Here is an 11,314-nt window from a genome sequence, read left to right as displayed (position 1 = left end):
TTCTCAAGTATACAGATTTAATATTTTTAACTTGAAAAATTAGGGTTAAAATACATCGGGAGTACCATAACTTATATATGACGTTCTCTTGAATATCACAACTTTTTTTTTCTCACTTGAGTGTCACAAATTTGAAAAAATGACCATTTAAATGCCATTGCCGATTTGCTCCGCCGGAAAATATGACGTGACAACACCGAAGCAATTTCTTTTAAACTTTTTAATACACTTGTGGATTTTTATTTTATGTTTTTTAGTTATTTTGAAAATTTTCTTTTTATTTTGTCTTTTTATTTTTTTTCGTTTTCTCCCTCTTGGTCGCCGAGGGTCATTGTGAGGACCCCGCCGGCCACGGCCGATTAACCCAGGGGCGAGGGCCGTCATTCCCTCGGTCGTGGCCTCCCCGGCCGAGGGCAAGGCGGTCCTCACCCCCGACCTAGCAGGCGTGGACGGCGAGGGCCCTCACGATGATCCTCGCCGGCTATGGGGAAATTCAAGCGGATTTTTCTTTTTTCCGGAAAATATTGAATAATTAAAATAGAAATAGAAATAAAAATATCAATATAAATAAAAAGTAAAAAAATTCATAAAATATTAAAAAATATAAAAATCCACATGTCACCGAAAAATAAATAAATAATAATAAAAAGTCCACTTAAGATGATTTGCCGTAAATGAAATTCAAGTGAACGATTTTGCTTTGATGTGGCACTCAAGTGAGCAAAAAAATTATGACACTTAAGTGAACGCCGTACAAAAGTTATAGCACTCTCGGTATACTTATCCCAAAAAATCGAGTTAGGTTAATTTTTTTTTCGCAAATAATTGAGATTCGCTTATAGTGGTTCAATAACATCATGACCAAATTAGAGGTGACAAAATAGATTTAGATCCTATGTTTAATGGTGCATATCATAATTGAAATGCCTTAAGTCCTAAAAATAGGATTGACTGGGTCATAAATGAGTTGCCTAACAACTTAATGAGTCTTAAATGGATTGAGAACTAACCTATTTCGCATCCATATGAAAAAATAATAAACTTTTTCATCGGTCTTCTAGTAGTAAACAAAGCACCAAATCTGTCAAGTGGAGGAGAAGATGTTAGAAATTTTTTTCGTAATTTTCTAAAATTGTTTGAATTTTCTGAAATTTAATCTTATTTTATTTTATTTTTCAGTTTTCTTTCTTTCTTTTCTTTTTTTTTTTCCCTATGAAGTCCGGTTGACCTTACCGGTCATAGAGGAGGGCCAATCGACCCTTACGGACACCAAGCGAGGCCGACGAATGGGCAAAGGTATTGCAACCCTCACCTAGACCAAGGCGACAGCCCGACCCCCGCTAGTCACAACAACTCGATCCTCGCTCGTGGCTAGCAAGGGTCCGCTTCGCCGACCCATAGGCAAGGGTGTCGTGACCTTGGCCGGACCTAGGCAACGGCTTGACCCCGGTCGCAATGGCTTGATCCTTGCCTATGGCTAGTGAGGGTCCACCTCAACCCTAGTAAGAATTAGAAGAAAAAACGGAAAGAAAGAACGAAAGAGAGAAGAAAAATAAAATCAAAATCAACTTTTTAAAGAAAAATTAGAATATTTTGTTCACTTCGGCATCGACCATACCATTGGTGTTAACTCCACAATTTCACGTAAAAATTTATTAAAATGATTAAATTGACAAATCATAAAAAGATTTTAGAGTAAATTAATGAATTTGATGCTTATGACTGAATTGGCACAAATTAGAGATGGCCACGGGCCGGTTTGGGCCATAAAACCGGCCCAGAATCGGCCCGTGGAAGAACCGGAACCAGCCCATTGACGGGGACAAGCGGTTCCTTATTGGAAACGGCCCGGCCCCTCACGGCCGGTTCCAATTTTAAAAAATTAGGAACCGGCCCACAAAAAAAAAAAATTAGGGAAAGAGCCGTGGCTCTTTCCCTCCCCCTTGAAACCGGGCCTTGAACCCGCCCGAAACCGGCTATTCCGAACCGAAACCGCCGGTTCATGAACAGAAATCGGCGGTTCACGGCCTGTGGCCATGCCTAGCACAAATACAATAGGTTTAGGATGTTTTTGGTGATTTTCCCGTGTGTTTCGTCATAACACGTGCATACTTTTCTAGTCCTTTTTGTGCATTTCAGTCTTTAGGTTTTTCTTTTATTTTCTTTTTAATTACTAAAAAATTTAATTTAGGTTGTTTTTTTTTATTTTGATAAAAAAATCTTCTCTTAGTAATATATTTATATGAAGATCTTAATGTAGGTTAAATATTTTGGTATGGATATGATGTGTATTTTTTAATATGGGTTGGGTCACAACAACTGTATTACCTAAAAAAAAGGGACCAATACGGGTTAATTGAACTAGACCATTTTCAACCGGACCCCATCCATCAATTTCACGAGCTTAAAAGAAACTTAGAGACCTCTCTCCCCGTGCCATGGCCATGGCGGCCTCATGAGACGATCAGCATTAAATCTTGTCCGACAGTCGAAATCCAGTCGCATCGATCCAACGGTGAAGATTTTTCTGTCTTTCATGACTTCTTGTACCTTCTGGCTTTGTGGTATAAAGGGCTTCTTGGGGGGGGAAGTTCAATTAAGGGTCCAAGTATAACCGTATCAGACGCGAATGGCGATCACACAAACGAGCTCTATCTTTACCAAAGTCGCTGCTCATCCACTCCCGGGCATAAATGGCAGAAAGCTTGGTGCCGTATCGGCCAAGAAGGGAGATCTTACTGACCCTAGCTCGAAAACCCGGCAACAGCCGGGTTTCGCACTGAGAGTTTCGAACCCAATCCTTGCGCGAGCTGCCATTGCAGTGTTTGGACTGGGCTTCATCGACGCCGGGTAAAAAGCTCTTTCTTTCTTCAAATTGTGCTATTGTTCCTTTGAAGCCATGTTCATGGGGGTGTCTGAGGCAGCAGTTGTGTGTATCAGATACAGTGGGGACTGGTCGAGGATCGGCGCGATCTCGAAGGAGGGCGAGGACTTGCTCAGGATCGCCGCTTTTCTTGTTGTGCCTCTGTGCATCTTTGCCATTTTTTCCACCTCCAAGGATTCGGAATCTTGAGGGAATGTTTGATTTGAGTTACCCAATAATTATGTGTCTTTAGCTTCTTCTCTGGCTTCAAGAAGACTATACCAGTGATAGAATCGTGAGGTTGATGTGCTTTACTTTGTTACCGCTCGTGAATGTGACGGAAGAATTAGAGTATGCACTCTGTTTTGCAAGTGAAAGACGCCGAATCAATTTCGTCTTACGCTGGACAAAATCGCTCTCGACTTGCAGCGGCAATGGCGTGCCGGTTTGTCGCATAAACTCTGGTACTGTGATTCACGTACCAATTTAAGAACAGTTTAGGTAATCTCGGTCATGGAGCACACGAGGTAGACTCATCTCCACAAGTCCAGTGGATCTTCCAAGTTCTGGTGGTGCGTCTGCTTTTTTGGAGCGGCTGAGGAAAACAAGGAAACAAGCCTTTGTAGCGTTAATTTCAGACACTAAGGAAGACTTGGGCAAACCGTGAGCAACAATCGTTCTGCTGAAATGGGAATTTTCTTAATTCAACAGGATGCAAAATCGTGTAAATGATCGCATACAACAACACTAGTGCACACCATTTTGAGCTGCTCTCCCTCCCATTTTCACTCTACACAATTCCTTGCTATGTTACCAGAGAAGCAGCATCATTTTCTATTTGCTGCTGGGTAACGATAGGCTGCATTGCATAAGAATGGCTAATTGCACCGTTGGTAATTTGTAAGACAATCTCACAAATCTGAGTGTTGTGTAGCTAAGCCCTACATCGCACAACTCGGTGTTCTTTGACGGAAATCCATGACCACCAACGTTGCAGCGCAGTGAGCCAATGCAGCCGCGACCACAAGCACGTGGAAGATTTGGTGGCTATGCCCGGCGATGTCAAACGCTCCGGGTTTCCACTTCTCGGGTATCCTGGCAACATAAAACCATGCTCCAGAGGCGTACAAAATACCCATCAGGAGCTCGTACCCAAGAGCGACGAAAATGGGGGGGTGTCCCCAATAAATAACGAAAGCATGAGCCGCGGGAATCAGTCCGGAGAAGCCCATGGCAAGAAAGAGCGAGGTCCTGAAGAGACGGAATTTTGAAGAAGCAAGGCTGGGCGAGAGAAGAGTGATTATGACGAGCGTGCCAAGGACGCTTATGGTGCCGAGGTAGAAGAAGCAAGAATAGGGGTGGCAATAGAAGGCGTAGTAGATCGGGGCGAAGAAGGAGCACACGATCATGACGGAGATCCCAGCGTAATCGAGCCGCCAGAAGAAGAAGTAGAACTTCCTGGAATGGGAGGCGAGGAGGTGGGAGAGGGAGCTGCAGATTAAGCAGCACATGGCCCCGGCTAGGAAGACGAACCAAGGCCATCCGGCGATGCTCTCGTGGTTGGGTTCGAGGGCATCGAGGAGCGGCGGATGTTGTATCTGTCCTAAATGCGAATCCTGCAGACAGAACAAGAGTGTCCGTTCAGTCAATCCACTCTCTGAATGATATCATAATTAAAAGAAATTATTTCTTCTATAAGTCCAGAGATTTCACTTGAGCTCACGTTCATACAGATCGAATGCTTTATGGGAGTACAGAACAATACTTGTGTAAGCCATAATTACATGATACATAATTCTAATTCATAATCAGCATATTTGTTGATGTGCAATGACAGAAACAAAGCACAGCAAAGCCCCTGGGTTCATGAAAGTCCCCCAGGGCCGAAACTAGATTGCAAAGGCCCACCGGAAAGCAACTCTTCCCCTTAACCCCTTTGGGATCTGTTATATTTTGAATCATGTTGCCTTTCGGAACTTTAGTGAATGAATGAATAAACTCGTTTACGACCAATTCCATAACTGTCGAGACCAAATCTACATTCACCATCAACGAAAACTGACCTATTCAGATGGTAGTCCTTGACAAGTAACATATGTACAGAAGAAATCCTAGAAAATGACTGATGTATTGCTTGGCCGGTTTATGTTTTTTCATTGTTAGTAGCTAGTGACGTAATTTACTTGTGAATTCTAACTTTACTATGGAAATGATAATGATGAACTAAAGATCGTTTGATTTAATTATTTCATTTCCTTAAGTTGGCAGTTCTGTTTTGTTGGCGAACGACCAAGAAAATGGGAAGTTGACCAGAAGTTTATCGCTGGTTAGGCCACCGAATAGTTCAGACTGTTCATCTATGAATAGGGAAGCACATGGTATCGAAAGAAAGTCGTAATCTGACACCCAATCCCAGTTTCTTGACGAAACGTGCAAAAATTGATTAAAATTTTTATAGATTGAGTAGGGCTCTGCTAGTTTCGCTTTTACACGAAAACCACACTACAGATTCTGAGACTAAAAATTGCTGGACGTAATGAAGCGGGGGACTAATGGAAGAAGGTAGAGGAAAAACAAAAGGTAACAGGCTGTGAAGGCTTTGTGATATGAATTAGCTCCTCCTAATTTTCTTCATATGGAAATGAAAAGGAAAATTTTTCCTTTCCAGGAAAATGAAAAAAGAGGGCTAAGAGTGACGGATCTGTTGACTAGGGGATATAAAATTCCGGAAAATAGAAAGAAACTAGAGCTTGACAAACGCGGAATATTACGACGGACACAATTATACCGATTCGAGTCATTTTTTCCTGACAAAGGTCGTAACACGACCACACTGTGTGAACCTTCTAGATATGAAGCCACAAAAACTGGATTTCTTCGACAACTTGTTTCCTTATTTTTGCTAAGCAAGGGAAAGAATACGCTTCTAACATGTGATTTTGCCGGGCTACCATTGTCATGCACATGGAACGGAACCGCTAGTTCTAGGTTGGTGAATATGCAAAAGAAAACCTACGACCCGTGTGTCGAAGCTCTCTTGCCAGCATGAAAATCCTGATGTAAAGTCAAAATGGTTTAAGACTATACCCCCATACCGACTTGATTGTATTGAGAAATTTGATGCAAAATAAACTTGCAAGACAGAAGGAGACTTTAGAAGAGAGAGAAAAGGAAGGGCGATTGATTCCCGGTCCGATTCCACCCAAGAACCGAAAACCGGATTAGAAGGGACCAGTTCCCCGTTTCTGACTTTAGGAATCGAACCAAAGGTGATCCAAGGAAACCAATGGAATATCATCATCACCCCGAGGGGCATCACATGGACAGTGAGGATATAAAGCTGGTTTCTTCTTATTCCCACTTTTTCCATGGACAAAGACGGCCAAGTTTCCAAACGTAAAGAAGAGATGGCATCCTCAGAAACTATCACGCGTCACGCGATTCGGACTCCAACCACGTCTTCCCCCGCATCTAATTTGAAGAATTTTCCTCTGTCCATACTTATGAACACAACCCCAAGTTATAATCTCAGTTAAACTTTGCGCACGGACACGGTTCATTTCGTACAACTCACCAATCAAAGATATGATCGGAGAAAAATTCTTTCAATCAGAGACGAACAAAAACATAACCAATTAATATTAGAGGAATTTGATGGAAACCATTGTGTCCAACTAAGAAAGAAAAGAAAAAAAGAGTTGCTCACAAGCGGATTTTCTTACATTAATGACAACTTTTTATCGGAGAAGGTTACCGAATATTTTTCTGCTCAGAAATGGATTAAACTTACCATCAATCTGATTCGATCTAATCATAAATTGAAGTGCTTATAGTTGAAATAACCAAATGTTAAAATTGTCATTTCATATATCACCGTGTTTACAAAAAAATCTATAATTAAACTCTTATACACGTCAGCTCTACCAACTTTCGGTGTAAATTATTTTAGTTTTTTTCTCGATTAACATTCATATTTTTGGTTTGAACTTTTTTAACTCTTTTGAAAGGACGTGGAGGATGACTAGTGCTAGTGGGACATCTAAAATATAAGAACCGCAGCAATGTAAGATTGACTACTGCAGGCGCCAGATGAGGACCCGCCAGACCAGCCCGCCACTTTCGGTGTCCGCTTATACAAAAGACGCGGGTCCAACACCGATTAAACCCATTCCATTTCTCACGTGTCTCTGTTTTTTATCTCTGCTTTAATAGTTTCTGCTTTTGTTCTTTTTTTTAACCTTCCTTCACTTTCAACGTTCAAAACTCGACCTCGATGTTCAAAACTTTAGAACGCATGAAATGGAATTTAAAGGGGAAAAAAAGGAGTTTACCCGTAGAAAACGGAGTATTCTATTTTCGAGAAAAGAAACAGAAGAAGGGAAACTTAATTCGACACGAAAACAATGGCGATCATCCGAATTAAAATAAGAAAAAAGGGGCCAAGAGGAGAGGAACATACATTGACCGCACTGCCCGAGAGGCTGGCGTTCTTGATCACGACGGTCGCGAAATGCGCTGGGACGGCGGCCCTGCACCCACACCAGAGAACAATAGATTTAATGAATAAACAAGCGTATCCCCAGCTCAATCGGAACGACAACTGCACATGCGTCCATGAACATTTGCTCAAAACCTCCTTTTCTTTCTTCCTTCCTCTTTTTCTTTATGTTCATTTTCTTTGCTGGGAGCACATTCAGATAACTTTTCAACTCTATATCATCTTGATGACTGACTAAGGTGAAGGGTGAGTCCAAGATAGTAATACCACTGAAATAGTAACACCTCCAGCAAGTTCTAGCAAGTGAGCTATAACAATTTACCTAAATAAGCAATCTTATTTTAATTCCCAAGCGTAGCAAGAACAGGAAGCGAGCCGACCGCTGCATTCGTGCCCCCAGATTACCAAAAATCACGAAGAAAAACAAGAGGGTCATTCGAATTTGGGTTTACTAATGTTGGAAGGCTCGGTGTGGAGTCGCTAATGTCGTGAGCTAATTGTGAATTGGAATCTTATTAACTAACGCAGTACCTAAGTTTATTGATAGTTTTAGGCCGTGGCACAAATTGTAAATAGTTAAATCTTCGACAAACCGAATCTCCTGCCAGAAGCGTCGCTGAGCGTGCATGGAGAAAACTAAAAATGAAGAGAGCACGCGAACCAAGAGAAGAAACGACAAAAAGGTGAAAACCAGAGAACAAAATCCATCGCCAAACAATCGATCAATCAACGGCGCACCTGGAGAAATCACCGAGCAAGCCGCGCGTCCCCGTCTTCTCCATCAAGCTCATCACCGTCAGCGTCACGAAGATGACGAATCCCCCCAAATGCCTGTTGCCACGCAAAACCACACGCGAAATCACGAAAAAGCGATCCGATCAATCGATCAATCAAAGCATCATCGAAAAATTTAAAAGAATCAATCCATGGAATCGGAAGGCTAGCCGAGTCTCTCACGCACGTCCACACGTTGAGCGTCTCGTTGTGCCAAGCGAAGACGCTGAGGATCGCGTCCTTCAACGGCCACTCGCACCGGTAATGGTCCAGTATGTACTCGTTGTCCTTCATGTACTCCGGCAATTCATCGAACTTCACAAGCCTCTTTTCGAACCTTCCCTCTCGCTTCGCCGCCGCCGCGCCCTCCTTCTCCCCCGCCTTGAGCCTATCGGTTTCCATCTCGCCTCCGCTCCGGCGACGGCGATTCGGCTGCTGCTGGTGATGCCGACAGTCACTTCCGCTCATTTGCCTCCCGGTTCGAGCTCGACGCCTTCCGCCGGAGATCGGAGCAGGTGATTTCCCGGCGAGTGCTCCGGCGGATGTTTCCTAGTCTTCTTCCTCACCTCGCGGCTCTTGCTGATCTCTCTTTCATTTGGGCTCCGATTCGAATGCATATATAGGCTCAGGCCAGTGGGAGAGATGGAAAGTAGTTTGGACGGTGAGATTCGTGACACGTGTCTTTCGTTTTGACTTTGTTAACTTGCCCGCTTTCTATTGGATAGTGTCTTTTCAAAACTTTGGCGGATGAAACACGCCTTTTTTTTTTTTTAACCGAGGCTTCAGATATTTATTTATTTTTAAATCTTTCAGGTCTGGCGAGAATTCAAAATTGGCGGAAGGACTGACATGTAATTTCACACCCATACAAGTGTAGAGCGAATGCCTAAAAGAAAATTTTTAATTAATTACTAGATAATAGTCAATATTCTTTTGTGACAAAAAATCGATATTGTTTATTTATTCAATTGCTCAACTTTTTTTAATCTGACCAAAAAAAACTTTTTGTTTAAGAAAATGGATATTCAATTTTAAAATTTCAATTAACCTCCTAAAGTGAGCGCATTTTCGCTAAATACCCTTGTACTTGAATTTCTTAAAAGATCATTTATACTTGATAAATGAGTTTCATTCAGCCCGAAAGCTAAATGACGTTGGAAAAATCCAGCATGGTCACAGTGCGCGCATGTCATGTTTGCATTTCTTGATTAAAAGGGGCAAAATACATCCAAAGGTAAAAGGAAGTGAGAAAAGAATTTGAAATTTAAAGTGAACCCGGCCCTATAGAGATAATTAAGGGTGACCAACTCGGATCAACGAAATGAGGAACCGCCCGGACCGGTTGTCCGATTCCCGATTCCAAAGGGCGGGATCCGGTTCCCCATCCTTAAAATTGGAATTGCTAGCTAAGCGGTCCGATTCCCAATTCCAAGGGTATAGGACAGAATCGAATTGGTCAATTTTTTTTTATTTTTTAATTTCTCGAGTAACCCTAATGTTTCCCATCTTTCTTTCCTTCTCTCACGTCTCAGTTTCCCTTCATGACAATTCTTTATCGCATGCAAAACTACGTTGGGGTAACTAGGCGTGAGTACCAATTGTTTTTTGTTTTTGTTTTAAGGAAACAGTGCTTATACGTGCCTTGTTGGAGGTACCAGAATGCATTTTTCCACCACTCCAAATGAAATGTCCTCTATCACTTCCAATTTTAAGCTGGATTGCCTGGTAACTTCTTTGTTACTTGAATACGGAAGGCACCGTTATGGTATCACAAAGGTTGTCCAAGACAAGGCCCAGAGCACAATCCGTCGCAATGGTCTGCGTATTTTTCCTCGAATGATATTGGACAGTTTACTCATTATATTGGACCGTTTGGAAATCGGACCGGACCGTCGATCCGATCCCTTATTTTGGAAATTGCTCACCCCTACAGACAATTGAAGGGAGAGCAAAATAGATGGCGGAGTCTGAAATTGGTGAGCAACCGGCAAGAATCTCATTATTTTTGTGTCGTTTAAAATTAGCATCTCTAACAAAAATATTTAACTCCCCTATTTTCACATCTTTAATTCGGGATTTAATTTTAGGTGTCGAAAGCTTTTGGAGCACTATTACGTTATGTATTGAATATCGCTACACTCATTTTGAATTTCTAAGCGATTCCGATTTAATCAGTTCATGAAATTAATAAATTATTTAATGAATTTTTCAGATTATTTGGTCTATTTATTTGTTCATGCGAAAGAGGGCCCCACAATTTCTCGTTTGTCGGCTTCTAGAAAATATCCTCCAAGCCAGCCATACGTGGGGCCCTCTTTCATGTGCTCGTGATCGTGGGGGTGGACTTTTCATTCTTTGGTAAGACCAAATGTTCATTCAACTTGTCCAAAAAAGTTCATTCCCGAATTTCTGCAAGTTGTTCATCAACTGGTTCGATCTCAAGGTTCTTTTTCTTTTTCTTTTTCGGTCGAGACCAAATGTTCTTCATTTTCCAAGGTTTGGATCCGAGCCGCACCCGAAAATTTCCAAGGCTTGGTGTAAATTTCGTGTTTTTGTAACTAAATGTGCATGTTTTGGTTACAACTTGTCACCCAAAAAAGGTCAAGTCGATGTTGCAAATTACAATGCCAAAAGAGCCTCGGGGGCTTAAATGAACAGTTTTGGTCGGAGGATTGGCAGTAAGAAATAGCGAAGAGAAAAGACTAGTTCAAAATATAGGTTGAGAGAGAGAGAGAGAGAGAGAGAGAGAGAGAGAGAGAGAGAGAGGGGGGGGCATTCCGAGTGGCGCATGGCCAGGGCGGGGCAACAATGGTCCGAATTTTGCCATGTATAAGACTTGAATTGTTTTGGATTCTATCTTCTCGGGTCTTGAGCCGGTTCGATTTAGATGATTCGAGTCCGACGTTATTTTCAATGTCGCTCCTTTTAAATATGGACTAGGCTCGATTTTGCCATTGCTTGATTATTGGCCTACTCGAGTTTCGGATAAGTTGAGTTTAGATTCAGGTGATTAATTTTGCAATGGAGGTTGTTCGAGATGGTTTGACACTTACGCAAGTTACAATGACGATTTCTCGAACGGTCCACGAACGAGATACGCTTCAAGGAAGGGTTGAGACACACGTTAAAGAGAATTCTAAAGAAACATCGAAGGAGATGAGATTGGGAGTTAAGGAAAT

The 11,314-nt window shown here is 42.0% G+C and overlaps 2 protein-coding genes across 3 annotated transcripts; one reads left to right on the top strand and one right to left on the bottom strand.

Moving 5' to 3' along the window:
* Positions 1 to 2,565: 2,565 nt before the first annotated feature.
* On the top strand, positions 2,566 to 3,094 carry LOC115736040. 2 transcript variants are annotated; one of them, XM_048277960.1, is made up of 2 exons: positions 2,566 to 2,850; positions 2,947 to 3,094. In XM_048277960.1, exons 1-2 carry the CDS (start codon positions 2,630 to 2,632, stop codon positions 3,071 to 3,073), a joined length of 348 nt encoding a protein of 115 aa, XP_048133917.1. In that variant the 5' UTR covers positions 2,566 to 2,629; the 3' UTR covers positions 3,074 to 3,094. The 2 variants fall into 2 exon arrangements, with proteins under 2 accessions (XP_048133917.1, XP_030523399.1); XM_030667539.2 differs by having other exon boundaries at positions 2,583 to 2,850; positions 2,941 to 3,094.
* Positions 3,095 to 3,704: 610 nt separating this feature from the next.
* On the bottom strand, positions 3,705 to 8,726 carry LOC115736038 (heptahelical transmembrane protein 2). Its single transcript, XM_030667536.2, has 4 exons — positions 8,323 to 8,726; positions 8,100 to 8,192; positions 7,323 to 7,392; positions 3,705 to 4,479 (listed from the first exon to the last, which is right to left on the bottom strand). The coding sequence occupies exons 1-4, from the start codon at positions 8,601 to 8,603 to the stop codon at positions 3,805 to 3,807; spliced, it is 1,119 nt and encodes a 372-aa protein (XP_030523396.1). The 5' UTR covers positions 8,604 to 8,726; the 3' UTR covers positions 3,705 to 3,804.
* Between the last annotated feature and the right edge of the window lie 2,588 nt (positions 8,727 to 11,314).

This window comes from Rhodamnia argentea, chromosome 4 (assembly GCF_020921035.1).
Source record: "Rhodamnia argentea isolate NSW1041297 chromosome 4, ASM2092103v1, whole genome shotgun sequence".
Lineage (NCBI taxonomy): Eukaryota > Viridiplantae > Streptophyta > Magnoliopsida > Myrtales > Myrtaceae > Rhodamnia > Rhodamnia argentea.
This window is presented reverse-complemented; position numbering and strand designations above follow the sequence as displayed.